Consider the following 23,146-nt stretch of genomic DNA (forward strand, 5'->3'; position numbering starts at 1 on the left):
GGAGCCGGCCTTAAAGGGCCCGGCGCTAGGCGGGAGGGGTGCCAGCCTCCAGGGAGGGCCTGGGGATCTCCCGGAACTGCAGCGCTTCGTTCCCCTGGAGGAAAGGGCTGCTTGGGGGGGCCCAAGAGAACACAAAAGCATCAGGAGGGAGTGTCCGGGTCTCTGCCCTAGGGCCAAAGCGAGGGTTGCCAACCTCCAGGTGGCACCTGAGACTGAGCCGCTGTTATTCCTGCTCTCCCGATGAACAGGATGAGGTCCCCTGGAGAAAATGACTGCTTTGGAAGGTGGACTCTATGATCCCTCCCTGTCCCAGATCCTACTCACTCCTGGCTACATCCCCAAAGCTAGCAACCTTAGCCCTGACCTTTGAGAAGAAGAAATGTTTTTTTTTTGTTCCCTGCTTTTTCCTACCCGAAGGAGTCCCAAGGCAGCTTGCAAACACCTTTCCCTTCCTCTCCTCACAACGTTGCACCCTGTGAAGCTGCTGGGGATGAGAGAGCTCTGAGAGAACTGCTCTGCAAGAACCGATCTATCAGGACTGTGACCAGCCCAAGGTCACCCAGCTAGCTGCCTGTGGAGGAGCGGGGGGATCAAACCCAGCTCTCCAGATGAGTGGCCACCCCTCTTAATCACTGCACCATGCTGGGGGAAGAAGTGGGGTGCCAGGTCACGAATCCAGCAGGGTCTGCCTCTGAGCTGCCGAAGCTCTCTGAGGAGCTTGGAGCCCTGGGGAGAGATCCCAGGCATTGACCTCTTTGAACCTAGAGTCTCCCCTCCAGCTGGTTCTCTGGGGAGGCCAAATAGAGATTTACTCCATAAACACACTGGCAGGATTTGGAGAGACCATTGGGCTGCCAAGTTTTTGATGCATCCCTCCAGCTGTCCCCTTAAAATCCATCTGAGTGGTAGCATTTATTGGGGGATTTTATTTTTTGGCATCCTGGGCCAAGAAAACCTTCTGTATGCATTGGTCCCCAGTTAAAGGGGCAGGACAGTGTTTTCATGGCCAGAGTATTCTGGGGGCAAAAGCTATTGGGAGTTCGAATGGCTGTAGCTCAAAGGCATGAATCATTGGCCCTTCTTGCTGAAATACTTCAGTAAGCCCGACTGTCCGGACCCAGGTTTATTCCACCCCAGACCTCCAAGAATTGTCTATGAATGCCCTGTCTTCTTTTATGCAACCCCAGGCTTTGTTTGGTGTAGTGGTTAGGAGTGCGGACTTCTAATCTGGCATGCCAGGTTCGATTCTGCGCTCCCCCACAAGCAACCAGCTGGGCGACCTTGGGCTTGTCACTGCACTGATAAAACTGTTCTGACCGAGCAGTGATATCAGGGCTCTCTCAGCCTCACCCACCCCCACAGGGGGAGAGGAAAGGGAAGGCGACTGTAAGCCACTTGGAGACTCCTTCGGGTAGGGAAAGGCGGCATATAAGAACCAACTCTTCTTCTTTCATTTACCCTTAAGATTTGCTCTTGCTCTCATGTTTTCCTTCCCATGCCTCATCACCAGAGGCCTTTAAAAAAATGGGCAGTGGACATGATGAGGATTGTCGGATCAGACTAGTCCACTTAATCCAGCAGCTGATCTTGGGCTCGTTCCACACACAATGGATAATGCACTTTAAAAGATTTTCGCACAGGAAAACCAAGCTGCAAAAACACGTTGAAAGTGCATTATCCAACGCGTGTGTTGAACAAGCCTTGCAGATGCCAACCAGTGACTCTGGAGGATCAACAGACCAACCACAGAGGCGGAGGCCCTCCTTTGAGCCTGCCTCCCAGCATGGCATTCAGAGATTTGGTGCCTCTGAACCTGTCTCTGTCTTTGATTTAGGTGAGTAGAGGGGTTGGTCTGAACCTAGAGAACACAGACTGAGGCCAGTGGCGCGGACACGAAAGCTTATACCTAGAAGGAAACTTAGCTGGTCTTAAAGGTGCCACTTACAGCTCTGTCCTAACACTGTTGCTCAGTGGATTGCTGTAACAATGCTGTAGCAACATCTTGGTTGCCAACTGCTATTTAAAAACCATTCAGTGGTAGGGAAGAGATGGAGCAGAGTTGTTCTCTCTTGCCCTGGAGGGACAGACCAGAACCAATGGGATGAAATTAATTCAAAAGAAATTCCGTCTAAACATCCAGAAGAAGGTCCTGACAGTTAGAGCGGTTTCTCAGTGGAACAGGCTTCCTCTGGAGGTGGTGATTCTCCATCTTTGGAAATTTTTAAACAGAGGCTGGTTAGCCATCTGACGGAGAGGCTGATTCTGTGAAGGCTCAAGGGGGTGGCAGGTTACAGTGGGTGAGCGATTGGGATGTGAGTGTCCTGCATAGTGCACGGGGTTGGACTAGATGACCCAGGAGGTCCCTTCCAACTCTATGATTCTAGATGGCAGCTGCAGTGGGGGATGGGGTGGAGCCAGGGCAAGGGAAGGGACATGCTGTGGGGGGAATCCATGTGTAGAGGCTGTTTTGCTGTCACGATGGTCCGTTTTTGGAGAAACAGCCAGACCTCCACGGAGAATCTTCACAGTGTAGAGGCAGCTTTCAGCAGATGGCTAAGTACTGGGTGCAAATCATGATCCCAGAGAAGTTCCTGGGATGAAGAGGCAAAACTCTTCCTTTGCAACTATAAAAGCCACAGTTGTTCATTAACCCCCTCCCTCCCTTCTCCAAGCGCTGCTGGAAACATACAGGTCTGTAGGGCCAAGAGCAACGGAAAACACAACCGTGGTTATATTCGCCAAGCTGGAAAGTTAGTTTCAGTGGATGTGCTAGGAAACAATTCTGTTGAGGCCAAAGTGGATAGCCTCACTTGATTCACGGCAACCTAAACGGAACACCCATCCTTGATTGGATCAAAGAGACTCTGCCTTATTTAATGCCAAGATTTACACTTTGTCTGCCCATGAAATTCATGGCCAAGGTAATTTACATGTGTATTAAAATGTACATTAAAAAAACATCCAATGTCAATCGAAAAGTAGCAACGGCGCTTCAGGAAAAAAAAACCAACAAACACAAAACTAAAGCCATCAGTAGTAGATTAAAACCCAAAATATTTGGTACATAAGTTTTCATTAGAGGCCTATACGCGCTTTTGGAAAACTTGTGGGAAGTATGAAACAAATACCTCCCCCACACCCTGCAGCTACCCACCGAACTACCAGAGGTGTGTGTACGTAGCTCTGTGGCAGGGCTGACGTTCTCAAACTTGCAGATGTGAAGGCACAGATATGTAAGCATTGGCTGTATTTTTATGTACAAAATACTGAACGGCACCATCTGGGACCACCGAGTTAAATCAAGTCCTTGTCGCGTGTCAGCACGTTGGTCCGCCTGGGCTGGTCTGTTCCTCTGTGGCTGGCATCTGTTCTTCAGGATCTTGGGCAACGGATCTTCCCCAGCCTGCTATAGGGGATTCTGGGATGGGAGATGCCAAGGACTGGACGTGAACATTCTACTTGCAAGGCATGTGTGTGGTTGCCAAAATCTCTGTGAGCCTTCTAAGCCCCTTTTTTGGGATCCGGCTGACTAGAGTCCTTGATACTGGCTTGCTCTTTAAGGCACTGGTCTTCAGCTAGCGAGGTTTAGGATCTGTGAATCAGTCATATCATTGGACTTTCCTTATTGGGGATTGGGGAGGAGGTTTAGAATAAAGGTGGTGGCCCAGGAGTGGGTGATAGGCAGCAATAGCAAGCCTGTACCTTTCCTCTTACAACTCTGCAATGAAAGGGACTGGAGACTTACTGTTTTGAGAATGAAAGCTGGGAATTTGTACATTTACTATGATATGCTGTCCCATTCTCCCCTCCAAGATAATCATTTGGTGCAGGTTCTTAAATTTTTTCAGTGATAAATGCTCTCTTCACTTCAGATAGCAATTCCAAGGGACTCTTGTGGATAAGGAATGACTATTATGACTGCTCTGTAGCTATAGCCTGATAAAAGCCAGATGGAGAAGGGAAATGAGAGAAAGAGAGGAGAAGAAGAAGAAGGAGAAGCTGGGGTTTTGTACCCTGCTGTTTACTGCCCAAAGGAGTCTCAAAACAGCCCTTCCTCTCCCCATAAGGGAGGGAATTTGCCAAAATAATCTCCTTTCTGATTTGACGTATAAAATGCTTTTGAAAAACCGCATATGCAGAACCAGGGCAGAAATCCAGGTCAGGAAGGAGGGGGGATGACAGTAAGAGCCAATGGCTGTTCCACGCACAGCTGCACGCTAAGGGGGTGACTGCTCAGAATTCCAGAGAGGTGAACTGTGTAGTGCTGTATCGGAGGCGATGTGACGCAACAGGAGAGTTCTCGGATGGCTCATCCACGCATGAGACCCTGCAGTCTTCGGGACAGGAAGGTGTGCATGGGTGAACCGTGTTCGGGTGCCCCTCGCCCCTAGGCCCATCTCAACAAGACCTCCTGGATGGCTTCATTGCAGCCGCTCAGTTCCATGTCCTTGAGGACGCTGCTGATGCGCTCCACCGTGGCGCGCTGGCCCCACTGCTGCCTCCAATGCTTCAGCATCTTGTACTGGGCGTCTTGCATGTTGCGCTCCTCTGCCAGAATTCTGGCTATGGTGTTGTCGCTCAATCCCAGGCGGCGCACAAACTCCTTCCACCGTGGGAACGGCACGTTTTCTGTCACGGCATACAAGACCTCCGGACCTGGGGAGGGGAGGAATTAAGAAAGAGAAGCCAAGTGATGGGGTGAACATGATTCATCCGGGGGGGGGGGGAGAATATAAAACACAGACGTGAAATTGAGCCATGGGCAAGGGAGCTTCCCTGTATGTATGGCCTTATATGGGGCATCAGTTGACAAGCCCTAGATGCAGAAGCAAAACCGGGGAGAAAGGGAACCTCGCTGCAGAGCCAAGCCAAACAAAGAAAAGAGATACCCACTCAAAATAGTTGATGTCTCCAAAAATATTGACATTATATTATCATATATATGAAGAAATATAAAGATGACACAAATCATTACGAGAATATCATACAAAGATCATATACAACTGAAGAACATGAGAAAAGCTGAACCTTTAGCATTAACAACTAGCAACAAGGAATTACCTTGCCAAAAATAAGGGCAGGGGCAACCAAGATTACATACAAGCTGTGAAAGAACAACAGATAAAGAAAAATTAAACTTAACAATTAGACTAGTAGCAACAGGGAATTTTCTTGCAGTAAGAAGGCAGGATGACCAAGGCAGCCACCGAGGCAACCAACTGGCAGCCAATTTGTAATTCACTCCTTTTGCTCGGTGCCTTTTCAGAATCTTTAAACTTAATCTAATGTGATAGTAAATTGCTTCTATCAAACTCAATGCATATGGCTGTAAAGCCTTCAAACCCTAAAAATTAAGGGAACATCCATGTGTTGGAAATTCAAGCAGGAAAACCTCCAGTTAAAGAGTTCCTAACCGAAAGCCTTGTCGCTAGTTGATAATTATAAAGGTTCAATTGTTCATGTTCTTTGGTTGGCAAGCCCTGGACACACCCATTCCTTGGCCCCGCCATGCTGAAGTGGGGAGATGGGCGTGAAGTGAGCACTGAAGGGATGGGAAACTCTCCATGGAGATATTTGCAGCCATGCAGAACAACCAGAGCTGAGGCTAGCTGCACCTCAGAGATGAACAACGTTTGAGAGGCATCTGACAAACAACAGTTTTGGTCCCTTAAAGCAGGGGTAGTCAACCTGTGGTCCTCCAGATGTCCATGGGCTACAATTCCCATGAGCCCCTGCCAACGTTTGCTGTCAGGGGCTCATGGGAATTGTAGTCCATGAACATCTGGAGCAGTGGTCCCCAACCCGCGGGCCGCGGCCCGGTGCCGGGCCACGAAGGCCTTGGCGCCGGGCCGCAACTCCTTCTTCCCTCCCTCCCCGAAGCGAGAAGCTCGCCAGGCCACGAGCAAATCGGCTGCCAAAGCGGCCGATTAGCTCGCAGCCCGGCAAGCTTCTCACTTCGGGAGAGGAGGGAAGAGAAGCTTGCCGAGCTGCAAGCTAATCAGCCGCTTTAGCTTTAGTGGCCGATTTGCTGGTGGCCCGGAGGGGGAGCTGCGGGCGCCGGCACGGCGGCGGCGCAAACGCGCATGCGCTGACTGCCGCGCACGCGCGTTTGCGCCCCTGCCGGCAGCAAACGTGCGTGCGCAGCAGTCCGTGCGTGCGCGTTTGCTCTGGGGCTGCCGCGCGTGCGCGGGCCCCCGGGCCGCCCTCTCCCCCCACTCTGCCGCAGCGGTCCGCAGCGGCCGAAAGCTTGACTACCCCTGCCTTAAAGTACGGCTGACCTTGAATTCAGCTGTTGGGAAGCGATCTAGCTACCCTGAAGTATGGCCAGTGGCTACGTGTTTAGAAGAGTCAGCGATGGGGTCTAAACCAGGGGGAGTGGAAGCCATGACCTGGTGAGGGGCAAACCGGCTGGCTTTGCCTGCCCTCTGAACACCAGCAGAAGGAAAAGCACGTGGGTGTGAGAGGCTCTGCAGGCATGATGCCTTCACTCATCAGCTTTTGGGCCTGAGGACAAAAGACATGGCCTGGGACGAGCAAGCAAGAGAGGTCCTGCCTCTGGTTCAGCCAGGACCAAGCTAGACAGGTTTATTGTTCAGGCATAAAACCAGGAAGTGTTGATGCTGCCATAAATCTTACAACAAAAGGTACATGCTGGTGTAAATACCTCCCCTCCCTGCCCCATAGCTGATACTTCAGGCCTTTACTTCTCCTAGCCTAGCTCAGAAACCAAAGGGGAGCAAGGAGCAAAGTCCTCGATGTAGCAAAGGCTGTTTACGCCTGATTGCTTGGGAAGCATTCACAGGGGCCACAGAGCATCCACAAAGCAGTTTTCCTTGCATCATCTCCCCTTCCCCACAACACAGTCAGCATTTCCTCCACTGGAGAAAAGCTTTGCAAAAAAAAAAAAAAAAGGAAATTGCAAAGCCGCTCTAGCATTATAACGACAGTATATACTAATTTGCAACTTTCATTTTATAAAAAATGGAACATCTGTTCCACTTAATATTTCTGGTAAGGGCTAGGAAGAGGAGTGTGTCTCATGGTTTAAGAGCTTAACACCCACTCAGGGCAGCTGTCCCGCCCCTGCCTCCTCCTCCAACTGGCTTGCCCGTCTGTCCAGCAGCCAGCCAACTGACTTCCTCTGACCGCCCCCTCCTCCTTCCACTTCCCTCCAAGGCTTGGAGGCTGCAGATCCCTGCTGTGGGAGAGCTGCCCCTGCTGATGAGTTCCATAATAGCTACCTGCAGCCTCCTGTGGGGAGGGGGAGGCTGTCTGCAGAGTTCTTCCACCCCCACTCCCCCAATCTAGTGCCCGTTGTATTCCTGAATGCAATGGGCTTGGCCCCTAGTTTTCTATATCCCACAAACAGTTTGGTAGCTCTTGTGTAGGTGGTGGCCCTGGTTTGGCAACAGCAAGCCTGCACCTTTCCCCTTGTAGGTTCACAAGGAAAGGGATAGAGACTTACTGTTTTTAAAATAAAAGCAGGCACCAGATTCTTATAGTCAGTTCATTTAAAAAGAAAAAAGAAAAAAAGGCAATTATACCTATATATAAAGTTACATTGATTTACACCAATACCCTTTTTAGGACTTGGAAGATCCCCCTAAAAGGTACTAGTGAGTACCGGCATTAAAAATGCCCTTATTATGATGCTACGTTCAAAAAAAGCCTTGCACTCAGCCAGCACAAACAGGCTGGTGGTCCCTGGACTCAGGGAGGTTCAGCTGGCCTCGTCCAGAGCCAGGGATTTTTTGGTCCTGGCTCCTGTCTGGTGGAACAAGCTCCCAGAAAACAACTGGGCCGTGTTTGAACTCCCTGAGTTCCGCGGGGCCTGTAAAACAGTGGTCCCCAACCTTTTTGAGGCTGGGGACCGGCAGGGCAACTGCCCGCCTGCGCATGCCGCCACGCCCGCGCACATCCGCCATGCGCGGCCAAAGTCACGCATGCACTTTCACGCATGCGCGCATGCACAGAAGTGCTGCGCATGCGCGATTTCGGCCGCGCATGACGCATGCACGGGCGCTACCCTGATTCCCTCTCCCCCCCCTCCCGCAGTAAGAAGCTTCCTGGGCCGCAACCTTGCGGCCTGGGAAGTTTTTTACTGTGGGGGGGGGGCGGGGAGAGGGAGCTGCGGCCCGGCGCCATGGCCTTCGCGGCCCAGCACCGGGCTGCGGGTTGGGGACCACTGCTATAAAACATTGCTCTTCCACCAGGCCTACGATTGAGGCCTGTAAAACAACTGATACCTAAATTGGACTCCCTTCTACATTGCACCCAACCAAGGACCCAAGGTTCGGAACTTAGACATCTGGTTTTAGGCTTTTAGAGTCTGAAATTTTTACCATGATTTTAGTATGACCAATTGTATTACAATGTATATGTTGTTCACCACCGTAAGTCTGGCGGAGAGGGCAGGTTACAAATCTAAAGACATAAAAATAATAATAATCTGTAAACCGCCCGTGGCGCCGCGGGCGCCACGGACTAAATAAAACAGTAAGGGGTCCTGGGGCGGGATGAGTCTGGGATGAGGAAGGGTCCGGATTGGACCCTTCCTCATGACAGACAATCGGAGGGACCAATCGGCAGGCGCGAAGCGCCTGCCGATTGGTCCCTCCGATTCCCAGCCCCAGGAACTGCGAGCCGCGCACAGCGCGGCTCGCAGTTGCTCCCGGCCTGACGCGGCAAGAGGCGTGAAGCGCCTATCGCCGCATCAGGCCACCGCCTGAGGGAGCCCCCGGCAGTCGCGCGGAGTGTGGCTGCCGGGGGCTCCCTGCCCGGCGCCCTGACGCGGGGAGAGGCGCGAATCACCTCTCGCCGCGTCAGGGCGCCGCCCGAGGGAACCTCCGGCAGTCGCGCACAGCACGGCTGCCGGAGGTTCCCTCGAGCCGCGGCCTCAATGCTCGCTCCCTACCCGCCTCCTCAGTCAGGACGCTCGGCCGAGCCGCCGCCAGGGCGCGGTGGGGGCGGGGCCGCGGTCGCCCGTTGCTGCTTAGAAAAGCTCTTGGGGTTGCTCCCGGCCTGACGCCTGGGGGAACCCCTGGACTCCTGCGACCTCCAAACAAAGAACCGCCGCTCGGGGGAGGCCCCGCCACCCAATGGAGCCCAACGAACCAGGCGAAGACCAGCAGAGACCAGCCAGGACCAGCGAGAGGGCGGTGAGTGGACCTGGGGTTCTGACTTTACTTGGGAGGGAGGACCGCGGCGCCGCTTTTCGGGGGGGGGGCTGAGAGAGTGGGTGGGTGGGTGGGTGGGTGGGAGCCTGTCCCTTCCCCTTCCCCCTTCTCGCCTTTCAAACCCCGCCCAAATACTGCAGGTAGTCCCCCCCCCCAAACCCACTCTCACTGCTAGCGCCCATTGCATTTAGAACTGCAATGGGCTTGATTACTAGTAAATAATAAAATGCTATCGCATTCCACCAATTCCCAGGGTTCTTTTTTTTTTAAAGAGCCCTCCGAAGCGTGTGGGAGAAATGGAGGGAGGGGTGGGGGCAAGACATGTAAAAATGAAAACCTTCCTGCCTACACAGCATTCAAAAGTGCTTCGACTGCCATCTTTCCCAAAAGGCTGCACAGGTTACATTTGGGAAAGATCACAGCAAAGCAGGTGAAAACAAAGGAGGATTCCACCCAAACTAAGCTGCTCTAAGTCAGCCAAGGTGGACCAAAACATCTGTGCAGAAATAACCCAAGTTGGGGAGAGAGAGCAGAGGGAGAGGGTTCACTTCCCTTCACCCACATCCATCTTTTGCAGGTGTAGTCAACCTGTGGTCCTCCAGATGTCCATGGACTACAATTCCCATGAGCCCCTGCCAGCTGGCAGGGGCTCATGGGAATTGTAGTCCCTGGACATCTGGAGGACCACAGGTTGACTACCCCTGATATTTTGTACACCCTGCACTCTGCTTTCTAGGGAGGAGCCACTTGAACAGGAGACATGGCCATGACTGTCGGTCTTTTCTATCTATGGCTGTGAAGGTCAGACTGACATCAGGGGAACTCACCTTAAAACGTTCACACAAATTTGGCCCTGTGAGATGGGAAAAGGAGCTTCCGATTTCCCTTTCACTCTGCAGTGAAAAAGGCAACGAGGGGCAGGCTTTTTACCCCTGTATATTCTACATAGGGCGAATGAATGAATGAGCGCTTTTTAAGATGAGGTCCCCTGATGTATATTTGACTGAGGGTCCAATTGCACTCCCATGACATGACCTCACAATCTGCGTGTGTCACAGCCTGAAACATTCTTCAGGCTTTGAGAAACCACAGAAAGGACGCGATCATGCAGAATGTGGTTGGGAGGCATTGCTGCGTACATGCCCACCTGGGATCCCTCCCCTTCCCACCCCCTCCAGGCCCATCACTAGCCATTTTGGGAGGGGAGGGTTGGGTTGACATGACCATTATATGGGTAGGGACTCAAAAGTTGAGCTGAACAATAAAAATAATGTAAAACTTGTTAATTATTTATTATAGCGCACAGTTAAAAACAGAATGAAAACATCTTAAAAACTATACCGAACTAACAACACATAGGACCAAACGTGTTTCGACCCTTCCGGGTCTTCCTCAGTGGTCAAAATTATAATAATACACTATCTAGCACTCTCTATAATGTGTAGCTGAATGGTTGAGTGGGGACTGTAACTTATGGCTCCAACCAATATGTATAAATTAAATCCTTTTTGGAGACCAATTCCTATGATATGTCCCTAAAGTCACCACTCTTCGCTATCATTAAGTTCGAGTGTATTCTCATGTGCGTCAGAAAAAGTGGTGACATTATAGAGAGTGCTATATAGTGTATTATTATAATTTTGACCACTGAGGAAGACCCGGAAGGGTTCGAAACACGTTTGGTCCTATGTGTTGTTAGTTCGGTATAGTTTTTAAGATGTTTTTATTCTGTTTTTAACTGTGCACTATAATAAATAATTAACAAGTTTTACATTATTTCTATTGTTCAGCTCAACTTTTGAGTTCCTACCTGTTAAGGTTGGGTTTTGTTCCTTTTTTGGTTTAGCAATGACCATTCTATGGTCATATAGGCTGATAAAAGTTTAACAAATTTAAAATATATATACAAAATTAATTCAATCCCACCCATTTGGGGGAACCCTTCCAGGAGTGTCAAGAAACCGCAGAGTTTAACAAAACCCTGGTTGAGAAAGCCTAGCGTATCATGTAGTTCAGAAGAAGAATATTCAAAATTGGTCTTTCTTCTGGACCCTCCTATGTTGCTTCACTGCGACTGTCCCCTGGAAAAGTCCCTTCTGGATCCACCACTTCACAGCATACACTTCTATATGCCCAATGTATACCCACCTAATAATAGACAATGTTCCTATGTATGAGACAGTTTTTGGCAATCAAACCGAGTGGAAAGCAGGGGCCGTGAGAACCGGAAGCACAAACAGCTCAGTTCTTCTGCCCTTCTTTGTAATGGCCAAAATATGGGCTCTCACATCTCCTTTGGCTTTTGACGTGACTCCATGGGGTAGATATGCGATACAGTGGTTAGACCAGTAGTTCTCAACCTTCCCAATGCCGTGACCCTTTAATACAGTTCCTCATGTTGTGGTGACCCCCAACCATAAAAGTATGCCAGTGTCCTTTCACAGAAATTAAACCGAAACTGACCAACGGCGTGAAGATCCATTGTTCATGATTGTATATATATTGGTTATAAATTGGCGGGCACCTTTAGGAGGAGCGGCAACAGTGACAGCACCCCCCCCCCGGCCTAGCTGCTCACTCTGCCGTGACCCCTGTGAAAGTGTTGTTTGACCCCCAAAGGTTGAGAATCACTGGGTTAGAGTTTTGAAGTAGGATCATGGAGACCCATGTTCGAATTCTGCTCTGGTAAGGAGGCTTGCTGAGTGGCCTTGGGTCAGTCATACACCCTGAGCCTCAGTCATACACTCTGAGGGACTCAGTCATACACCCTGAGCCTAATCTACCTCAAAGGGTTGTTGTGAGGATAAAACAGAGGAAAGGAGAATGATGTAAACTGCTCTGGACCCCTATGAGGGAAAAAGGCAGGGCATAAAATGAAGAATGACTAAAATCCCAGATGGTTTGTGCTCCATTGAGTTTAGAGTCCCAGACTCTGTACTGAAAAGGGAATTGGCACTCACAGTCAGGAATTTGAGCCTCTCCAGCAGGTTGTATACAGTATGGCAGTCTTTGTGTGTTCGGTGGCGCTGGTGCAGCTGTCACTGGCAACAGAGTTTCTTGCTGGTTTGGTTCCTGAGGGATACTAGTCACCCGTACCTCAGAGAGTGGTAACTGGGAAAAGAGAGAGAGGGAGAGATTTACAGTTGGGTCAGCTAAGAGAATACAGTGAAATTCTTCCACCACCAGTTTGGAAGCACTAAAAATGCAGACGGGTACAGGAATGGCGGCATCCACTTTCCCGTCACACCTCTGCTCTAGAAGAGCTCCCTGAATACAGTTCAAGGTGGCTACCTCTTATCCTGCACACCAGATGGAGCCTGACTCTTCCAGATCCCACTTGTATTTATATCCCACCCTCCCCTAAAGGCTCAAGGCGGGTTACATATGATTAAAACACACAATGCAACACACTAAATATGCATAAATATAAAGAAATCTGAAGTCTTATATGTCAAAATTCAGAAATTTAAAAACTAAAACTGACTTGCTTGTCCCTCATCCCTCCTGCATTTCCCAAGGAAGCAGCAGGGCTGAGGGGAAGGCCTGACAGAGAGGCTGCTTCCAAAACCTCCAGGGGGCGCTTGTTGTCTTCCCATGACCCCTTATAACTCATGGGTTGCAAGGGCTTACCTGAGGGTCAGCTGGTGAGGGCTGCTGCTCCTGGCCTGGAAGAAAAGAGAACAGAAAGTGGCTAACATTGTTCCTTCAGTGGTCATCCTTGCTTCGCTAAGCACTAATAAGAACTGATGGTAATTATTCACCTACTAGATGCTTGGGCTGGAGACTAATCACTAGGATTCCCACTTACCCTGCAAAGGCATGTACTTCCCTGTCCCCTGACCTTGCTCAATGGAGCAGTGGGAGGCAAATGGGAGAGCAAAGCAGTGTGGGGAAATCACTTCCTGTGTCAGACTAGGAAGTGACATCACAACAACCTAGACATTCCAAAAAAATCTCTTTCGTTCTGCCACAGAGACTTTGGACATCCCTAGACTGTCATGTTGTCCATTCCTGTTCTGAAACAGAACGTGACTTCCAAGAAGACTCGGCCCTCTAATGCTCCAGGGAGCTGCCCGCACCATATCCCTATGCATCATGCACACAGAACACTAAAGAGGAAACAGACAGGACTTGGAACGGAGCCAGGTGAATTTTGCTGCTGGCTGGAGGCAGCGTGCACATGATGGGATTTCTTTTTTTGAGGGGGGGGGGGAGACTGATGCTTCTGCCTTGTCTATTAAGTGCTGCTCCATAGTCAATGAACATTATTAAACAAACAGCCTGACTGAGCTGACGCTGTTTCAAAAAACTTGCCTTGATTCTCAAAAAGCAGAGACAACCGAATGTGAAAACTTGACTCTGCAGGATAAGACAATGATTATTGCTCCTAGGACACTGATAAACAGCGGCGTGCCTGAAATTTCACAGAACTTGTTGTTGTTAGGTGCGAAGTCGTGTCCGACCCATCGTGACCCCATGGACAATGATCCTTCTGGCCTTCCTATCTTCTACCATTCCCAAGAGTCCATTTAAGCTCACACCGACTGCTTCAGTGACTCCATCCAGCCACCTCATTCTCTGTCGTCCCCTTCTTCCTTTGCCCTCAATCGCTCCCAGCATTAGGCTCTTCTCCAGGGAGTCCTTCCTTCTCATGAGGTGGCCGAAGTATTTGAGTTGCATCTTCAGGATCTGGGCTTCTAAGGAGCAGTCAGGGTTGATCTCCTCTAGGACTGACCTGTTTGTTTGTCTTGCAGTCCAAGGGACTCGCAAGAGTCTTCTCCAGCACCAGAGTTTAAAAGCCTTAATTCTTTGACGCTTGGCCTTCCTTATGGTCCAACTTTCACAGCTATACATTGCAACTGAGAAGACCACAGCCTTGACTAGATGCACTTTTGTTGAGAGGATGATGTCTCTGCTTTTTAGGATGCTGTCTAAATTTGCCATAGCTTTTCTCCCCAGCAGCAATGAGAAGGCCTACAGTCCAGAGCAGGTGGCAGCATTATAGAATCATAGAGTTGGAAGAGACCTCATGGGTCATCTAGTCCAACCCCCCTGCACTATGCAGCATTAGAAAAGGAGGGTGAAGACAGAGCAGAACAAGGTTGCCAGCGTAGACATTTATTAACAACATGAAGGTAAAAGAGACAAAAGAGGAGAAGGAGAAGGCCTAAGCTGCCTGAAGAATTACTGCAGGAAGAAGAGCTAGAAGCAAAATTCCCGTTAACAGAGAGAACAGGCATGCTCAAAAGGAGGCCATCTACACGCAGAGCAGGAAATAAAGAAAAGGCAGCCCAGTTGTGTCAAAGTGTGGAAGGAAAGCAAATAAATGCAGAAAGTTTAGCAGAGAGCAACCTTAAGCGGGTCTCGTCAATGGAGAAAAGTATGCTTTGAATTGAATGGCCATATGAGCAGGCAATACACAGCTGAAAATCAAAAGCAGATGGAAAGGTATGTAATTGTGTTCCAAGTACAAGACGCTATCGAATTAAAATCATCCAGTCCCCTGTACCTTAGACCCTGAGACATGGGGTACGGTGGGGGAGAGGGAGTGGGAAGTTTAGATGTCCATGGGAGGGGGAAAGAAAGAACAGTACCTGGCTGAACCTGGCCATGCCTGAATGGTAGCCAATGGACACGATACACAGATGTAGCAAGTAAACACCAGATGAATCCGTGCAAGCTCATTAAATCATTTCATGAGGGAACCTCCGTACAGGAGTGTGCCAGTTTCCAAACAGAATAACAAGTCCTGGTGAATTACTCTTGTTTCAGTAACTTCATCAGTGTATAATGTAACAATCAATGGGGGGGAAAAAGATACAATGGCAAATGTATCTGTGTTCTCTGTGTCTCCAGGATAATGCAGCGGCAATAATAATATCATTATTCTGTTGGAAACGGGCACACTCCTGTTATGAGGTTTCCTCATTAAATGGTTTATTGAGCCTTCATGGATTCACCCCCTTAAGCCTTCACAGAATCAGCCTCTCCGTCAGATGGCTATCCAACCTCTGGAAATGTTTAAGCAGAGGCTGGATAGCCATCTGACGGAGAGGCTGATTCTGTGAAGGCTCAGGGGGTGGCAGGTTACAGTGGATGACCGATAGGGATGTGAGTGTCCTGCATAGTGTAGGGGGTTGGACTAGATGACCCAGGAGGTCCCTTCCAACTCTATGATTCTATGATTCTGCACGTCTGAAAGGTGACACCTAATGCACGCAGGAAGCTGGAGTGAATGGCAGATGCCCTTGAGCCAAGAAGACGGCCAGTCCCCCTGAACCTGCCTCCTGAGTCTGAAGTTTCTCTTCTTCTCTGGGGTCCCTGAGGCCAAGCATCTGACACGAGCTCAGATCTGGAGGCCTGGCATGTTCTGTCCCATACTCACGGCATATGCTGAACGCAGAGATCAGCTTCTTCTGCACCGGCTTCTTGACGAGCTGCCTCATGACTATAAACAGAATGGCAGCGGCAAAGACGACAACCAAGCTGCTAAGGATGGGTGTCAGGTCTGGATTAATAAGAATAGCAATTTTATTTATTTATTCATTCATATTTATATACCGCCCTCACCGAAGGCTCAGGGCGGTTTACATATAACTGAAACTATACATGAAACCATACATATAATAATTATAACATTCATATTATTAATTGATATAACCAGGTAACAGCATAACAACAGTATAACAGTAACCTAAACTGTAATAACTCAAACAGGTCCAGGAGTCTTAGTGGGTTTCGGGGGGGGGGGGCTGCAGATGTTGGTTGGCTGGCCTGGCCTCAGCCAAATGCCTGGTGGAAGACCTCCCTTTTGCAAGCCCTGCGGAACTGTTTCAGTTCCGTCAGGGCCTTGATCTCCTCTGGGAGCTCTTTCCACCAGGTGGGGGCCAGGACAGAGAATGCTCTGGCCCTGGTCGAGGCCAGGCAAACTTCTTTTGGGCCAGGGACCTTTAGCCGGTTGGTGGCGGCGGAGCGTAAAGTTCTTTTGGGGGCTTAAACAATTATTAAGTGCTGTCAAATTGGAAGCGACCTGTGGCCAACGCGGAGGGTTTTCAAGGCAAGAAGTAAGCAGAGGTGTTTTGCCATTAGCTTTCTCTGAACAGCTACCCTGGTCTTCCTTGGCGGTCTTCCACCCGAGAACTAGCCACAACCAATCCTAGTTAGCTTCCAAGCTCCAACAAGTTGGGTCTAGTCTGGGCTATTTTGGCCATTCAGGTCTTTACTGTGTATTTTAATAGTAGTAGAGGAAGAGATGGTTTTTATACCCAGCTTTTCACTACCAGAAAGAGTCTCAAAGTGGCTTACAATTGCCTTCCCTTCCTCTCCCCAAAACAGACAACTTGTGAAGTGGGTGGGGCTGAGAGAGCTCTGACAGGACTGGTCAGTGAGAACAGCACTATCAGGACTGTGACTAGCCCACCATCACCCAGCTGGCTGCATGCCGAGCAGTGGGAAATCAAATCCAGCACACCAAATCAGAAGGCGCTAATCTTAACCACTACACCAAGCTGGCACATTGAGAGGGTCAACGTTCGACAACACCTATTTGAATTTAAATCTACAAGTCATTCTTAAAACGTAATTTGGTAGAATGATTTCCGTTCTAAAAGATAATTTGAGTAATTGGAGTCTCAGTTCTTCTGATGCAGCTTCTGAGACCATTTCCCCCCACATTTTGTGTCCCATGAACCTAGCAAAAGAGAACAGTTCAGAAGAATTCTGGATGTAAAGGGAATGATGAAATTAACAGCATCAAAGTTTATTGAGCCGGTTGAGTTTGGGGAGTTAGCCTTGAACCACTTTTCCTCTCCAGATGTCCATGGACTACAACTACCAAGAGCCCTTGTCGTAAGTTCTTGGGAGTTTAATACTAGGGTTCACAAAATTAGGCAAATCGTATTCAAACATTGGCACATGGTGTCAGATATACTGGGATGCGGGAAGGTACCTCTTTTGGCTTTTAGACACAGCTACAAAATGCAGCTATGAGGGTTCTCACCGAAACATCACGGAGGGCCCTTATCCAGCCTGTGCTCTGGCAGCTACACTGTTTGGCAATTGTGTTCTGCATCAAGTTTAAAGTTTTGGTTTTGACCTTTAAGGCCACCCGCAGTCTGGGTCCAGTGTACATGAGGGACTGGGTGTTTCCTTATGCCCCTAGCAGAACATTATGCTCTGTGAATCTAAACAGGCTAGAGGTCCCTAGCCCCAGAGAGGACCACCTGGCCTTGACCAGGCCTTTTTGGTCCTGGCCCCAACCTGGTGGAATGAGCTCCCAGAAGAGCTGAGGTCCCTGATGAAGCTCTCGCAGTTCCGCAGGGCCTGCAAGACAGAGCTCTTCCATTGGGCATTGGGTTAAGGCCAGATGGGTCCCCACTCAAACCGCCCTACCTTATGATGGGAGATAGCATATCCAGCCATTGAACTGCAGAAAGCACTGGTTGGGTTGAGTGCGGTCAGTTTGTTCCGGTTTTAAATTGTATTTTTTACCTGTTGTGAACTGCCTCGAGCCAGCCGGCCAGGAGTGGCAGTATATAAGCCTAATAATAAAATAAAATGTTGTTGTTGTTGTTATTGTTAGGTGCGAAGTCGTGTCCGACCCATCACGACCCCATGGACAATGATCCTCCAGGCCTTCCTGTCCTCTACCATTCCCCGGAGTCCATTTAAGTTTGCACCTACTGCTTCAGTGACTCCATCCAGCCACCTCATTCTCTGTCGTCCCCTTCTTCTTTTGCCCTCAATCGCTCCCAGCATTAGGCTCTTCTCAAGGGAGTCCTTCCTTCTCATGAGGTGGCCAAAGTATTTGAGTTTCATCTTCAGGATCTGGCCTTCTAAGGAGCAGTCAGGGCTGATCTCCTCTAGGACTGACTGGTTTGTTCGCCTTGCAGTCCAAGGGACTCGCAAGAGTCTTCTCCAGCACCAAAGTTCAAAGACCTCAATTTTTTGACGCTCGGCCTTCCTTATGGTCCAACTTTCACAGCAATACATTGCAACTGGGAATACCATAGCCTTGACTAAACACACTTTTGTTGGCAGGGTGATGTCTCTGCTTTTTAGGATGCTGTCTAGATTTGCCATAGCTTTCCTCCCTATGAGCAAGTGTCTTTTAATTTATTTGCTGCAGTCACTATCTGCAGTGATCTTGGAGCCCAGGAAAATAAAATCTGTCACTATCTCCATTTCTTCCCCATCTATCTGCCAGGAATTGAGAGGGCCGGATGCCATGATCTTCGTTTTCTTGATGTTGAGTTTCAAGCCAACTTTTGCACTCTCTTCCTTCACCCGCATCAACAGGCTCTTTAGTTCCTCTTCACTTTCTGCCATTAGAGTGGTATCATCTGCATATCTGAGGTTGTTGATATTTCTTCCTGCAATCTCGATCCCAATTTGTGACTCCTCTTACCCCGTCTTTCTCATGATGTGCTCTGCATACAAGTTAAATAGGCAAGACGACAGTATACAGCCTTGCCGAACTCCTTTCTCAATTTTGAACCAATCAGTGATTCCATGCTCAGTTCTCACTGTTGCTTCTTGACCTCCATATAGGTTTCTCAAGAGACAAATAAGATGCTCTGGTATTCCCATCTCTTTAAGAACTTGCCACAATTTGTTGTGCTCCACACAATCAAAGGTTTTAGCATAGTCAATGAAGCAGAAGTAGATGTTCTTCTGGAACTCCCTAGCTTTCTCCATGATCCAGCGTATGTTGGCAATTTGATCTCTAGTTCCTCTGCCCCTTCGAAATCCTGCCTGTACTTCTGGAAGTTCTCGGTCCACATATTGCTGGAGCCTAGCTTGTAGAATAAAAATATTAATTGTACTCTATTCAGCCTTTGTTCAGAACTGTTTTTTCTGTATCTATACTGAACAAGCTGATTGATTGTTTTTAGTATCCCTTTTCAGGGCAGCTAATAAGCCATCCTCAGCAAAGAATGCTTTTGAGCTCTGACTGAAAGCATAAAGCCATACTCTTGCTTCCAGAGATATCTGACCACATTTTGCCCATAGTTTAAGATTTGAGATACAGCATGGTACATGCAGCAATTTTCTTAAAAACTGAACAAGGGGCTGATCGATATCATGAGACAGCTTTAATCCAAGTAGCTAAGCCATAAAAAAAAAGGGGGAATTCCTTTTGACTTAAATGCTTGCACCCTTATTACAACAAAACCTGATTATAGCAATAGCACAGATTGCTTTATTAACCGCCATTCTAAGCTGAGGATTTCAGAATAAATCTACAAAGACAGAATCCCCAAATAGGCAAAGGTCTTAACTTTGCCCAATACTGAACCTGTTGACTGACCATTGTAACGGGCTCAATCTCCTATTTTTGGTGAAGACTAAGGGCCATTCCACACCGGGATCCATGTAGCAAATTGTTTGCTGAACGAAAAATCGCCATTTTAAATAGTGGAATTCGTTGTTACGCATACCTGCCTTTGTAGTGGAATCCAGTTGCGTTTCTATCGTTTCCCACAGGTTCCGGTCTCGGCAAAAATCGCTAAAAAGGAAGCGCTATTGCTGAGCTGTGTCCAGCCCCTGGCCGTCAAGCAGCCAATGGGCGGCCGTTATCATGCTCCCAAACAGCCCCTTTCCCTTTAAGGAAGGTTATGCGTTGAATATGCGTTGATTCGTTGCAATGGAGAGACCCATCCAGCTAGCAGGAGATTTTTGAGCTGCCGTTTCATCGTTGCCACGCTCCCCCCCGAGTGAAAAAAAAAATCCGCCCCCCTCACGGGCGTGATTTTCGGCTGAAAACAGTGTGAAAAATAAAGTGAAAATAAACCAGCAAACGGGCCTCTGCGATGCTTGTGCTTGGTAACTTTAAACAGCGGGACTGCAGCCGGGGAAGCCTCACTGGGTAAACGAAGGCTTGCCGGTGCGTTGATCTCCGCTCGCTCGGAGAAAAAAAAATGGCGATCGCTTCGCTGGAAGATCAGAGGAGAGAGCCAGGGGGAGGGCCTTTGCAGAAACCGCAACAATGCTAACGCACAGAACTTTCCCGCTAGTGTTGCAGATTGGTTGCAGGAGTGTAGCGCTTTCCGGAGGGTGAATCCACTTTTTAGGATTTTCCTGAAAGCGCTACAACAAAGCGCTTTTTGCAGATCGGTTTCAGGAGTGTTGCAGATTGTCAACGACATTGTGCATAACGGCAAAACTGTAGCGATTTCAATTAGTAACCATTGTGCTATTTTGGACGAATGCGGAACGGCCCTAAAATCTTGATTTTCTGATAACTGATCACCAAGCTTTCTCGCAGGCAGTAATGAGAGAAAATTCCCAAGGCCCTTCACTCACCAACTCTAAAGGTAAAGGTATCCCCTGTGCAAGCACCGGGTCATGTCTGACCCTTGGGGTGACACCCTCTAGCGTTTTCATGGCAGACTCAATATGGGGTGGTTTGCCAGTGCCTTCCCCAGTCATTACTGTTCATCCCCCCAGCAAGCTGGGTACTCATTTTACCGACCTCGGAAGGATGGAAGGATGAGTCAACCTTGAGCTGGCTGCTCTGATCGAACCCCCAGCCTCATGGTCAGAGCTTCAGACAGCATGTCAGCTGCCTTACCACCCTGCGCCACAAGAGGCTCCTAACCAACTCTAGTGTGTGGCAAAATTAGGCCATCATCTGGCAATTCCAGTTTGACAGCACAGTGCTCTGCTTAGAGGCTGCCAATTTTAACCTTACTCTTTTTCATTTCCCCCCTCTCCTTTTGCATTTCTCTTCTCTCTTTTTTTTTTTTTTGGATCTCTAGCCTGTAGCGTTAATTGCCTCTGCCTAGCTTTAATCTTGGTGTTTCTTCCTGTCCCTCTCTTGGTTCTCTACCTGACTGAGAGTATGAATGAAAGAGTAGTGAGAAAACCTGTGAGGTTTCCAGATGATTATTTTAAAATCTTAAGACAAGTGTCTTGTTTATTTATTTATGTATGTGCGAAGGGGAGTTATACCATTTTTTCTTAATAAATTTATACAACTGTTACTGTTATAGGGTTGGGGTGTTGGTGGTTTGCTCATAGAAAGGGACCTGGGTTTTTTAGTAAATATACTAGGGGAGTAGGCTGAACGTTTGAAGTAGGAATTAAATTGTGCTCTCCCGGCAACTGGTTGTTTTAAAATTCTTTCCCCACCCTCCTCTTCACTGTTTCAGCATCCTCACTGTTTACTCTTAAACCTTAAAATAGTTTTTAAAGTTTACCATGTAGTTCATCTGTTTTATAGCATGTACTCCCAAAGAGCCTCTTGTGGTGCAGAGTGGTAAGGCAGCAGACATGTTGTCTGAAGCTCTGCCCATGAGGCAGGGAGTTTGATCCCAGCAGCCGGCTCAGGGTTGACTCAGCCTTCCATCCTTCCGAGGTCGGTAAAACGAGTACCCAGCTTGCTGGGGGGTAAACGGTAATGACTGGGGAAAATGACTGGGGAAGTGAATGGCAAACCAACCTGTATTGTGTCTGCCATGAAAACGCTAGAGGGCATCACACCAAGGGTCAGACATGACTCGGTGCTTATACAGGGGAGACCTTTGCCTTTACTCCCATTTTATTATTTCTAAAATTAGCATTTTAGCTATTCAAATAATTTATCTTTTAAATTTATTTATTCTACTGATTTTATCAACTTTTTATTTGATCCCAGGTATTTAGAATGGGTAATGAAAAAGGGGTGGTCCTTTTGATGCTATCAATCCTCCTATAAAATAAAGCTGCCAACTGCTATAGCACTGTAAAGAAAAAGGAACTGGTCTGCAAATAGTTTAATATTTAGGTTCAGGTGAACAATGTTCCAGTTCAATGGCACCTTTAAGTGTGTACACCAGGGGTAGTCAAACTGCGTCTCTCCAGATGTCCATGGACTACAATTCCCATGAGCCCCTGCCAGCATTCGCTGGCAGTAGCTCATGGGAATTGTAGCCCATGAACATTCGCTGGCAGGGGCTCATGGGAATTGTAGTCCATGGACATTCACTGGCAGGGATTATTGGTCATTGGTCAGAGCACCTGTCAGAACAGAATCTCATTGGTCAGAGCACCTGTAAGGACATTCACTGGCTCATGGGAATTGTAGTCGGACCTCTGGAGGGCCGCAGTTTGACTACCCCCAGTGTACATGTACTCCTTCAGATACATTGAAATGGACATTACCAGACCATGCAGTAGCAGATAGCATAATAAGATAGCATAATTTGTTTAACAAATGCGAGGACCAAGCCGGAAATATAAGCTGCGTCCATATGGTCACCATTTGTTTGGGTTTAAAAGCGGAACACAGTGAAGGAAATAAATACATCACAATCAGAGAGCGATGGGCAGCTTTGCCCTTCTCAGTTTTAGAATGACGAGAGTAATTAATTGAGACCCAGCTATCCCATTCCATTCATCTCCTCTGAAGCGCGGAGGTAGCCTTACAGAGCTCTCTTCTTTGAGGTGGGGTGACTGGCAGTTTAGTATTTTATATCAATGTAATAAGATTGCGGTATATATTTATATGCAGAATTTATGATATCGTTAAGAGGGACGGTGGAATGCAATTGGCTTCTGGAGATTTCTTAGGGAGTTTCCCAGACAAGAGGTGAACACATGTTTGCCATTGCCTGCCTCTGTGCTGCAAGCCCGGACTTCCTCGGTCCCATCCAAATACTATTTGGGCTAAGCTCCTGAGATCTGCTTAGATCAGGCTAGCCAGGATCAGCTGTGTCAGGGTGTTGTTTAGGGATTAGTATTAATACCATGCTTAAAGAGCCTCTTGTGGCGCCGTCTGAAAGCTCTGCCCATGAGGCTGGGAGTTCAATCCCAACAGCCGGCTCAAGGTTGACTCAGCCTTCCATCCTTCCGAGGTCGGTGAAATGAGTACCCAGCTTGCTGCTGGGGGGTAAATGGTAATGACTGGGGAAGGCACTGGCAAACCACCCCGTATTGAGTCTGCCATGAAAACGCTGGAGAGCGTCACCCCAAGGGTCAGACATGACTCG

The 23,146-nt window shown here is 48.5% G+C and overlaps 1 protein-coding gene across 1 annotated transcript in view; it reads right to left on the reverse strand.

Moving 5' to 3' along the window:
- Positions 1–2,848: 2,848 nt before the first annotated feature.
- LOC143841527 (tumor necrosis factor receptor superfamily member 1A-like) overlaps positions 2,849–23,146 on the reverse strand; it is a 45,161-nt gene continuing 24,863 nt past the window's right edge. The window contains exons 7-10 of the mRNA XM_077345909.1: positions 15,562–15,684; positions 12,807–12,841; positions 12,137–12,287; positions 2,849–4,656 (exon numbers count right to left, since the gene is read on the reverse strand). Coding sequence (XP_077202024.1) covers positions 4,388–4,656; positions 12,137–12,287; positions 12,807–12,841; positions 15,562–15,684 — 578 coding nt within the window. The 3' untranslated portion in view covers positions 2,849–4,387. The remainder of the gene's footprint in view (positions 4,657–12,136; positions 12,288–12,806; positions 12,842–15,561; positions 15,685–23,146) is intronic.

The sequence above is a fragment of the Paroedura picta genome, chromosome 7 (assembly GCF_049243985.1).
Source record: "Paroedura picta isolate Pp20150507F chromosome 7, Ppicta_v3.0, whole genome shotgun sequence".
In the NCBI taxonomy this organism is placed as follows: Eukaryota; Metazoa; Chordata; class Lepidosauria; order Squamata; family Gekkonidae; genus Paroedura; species Paroedura picta.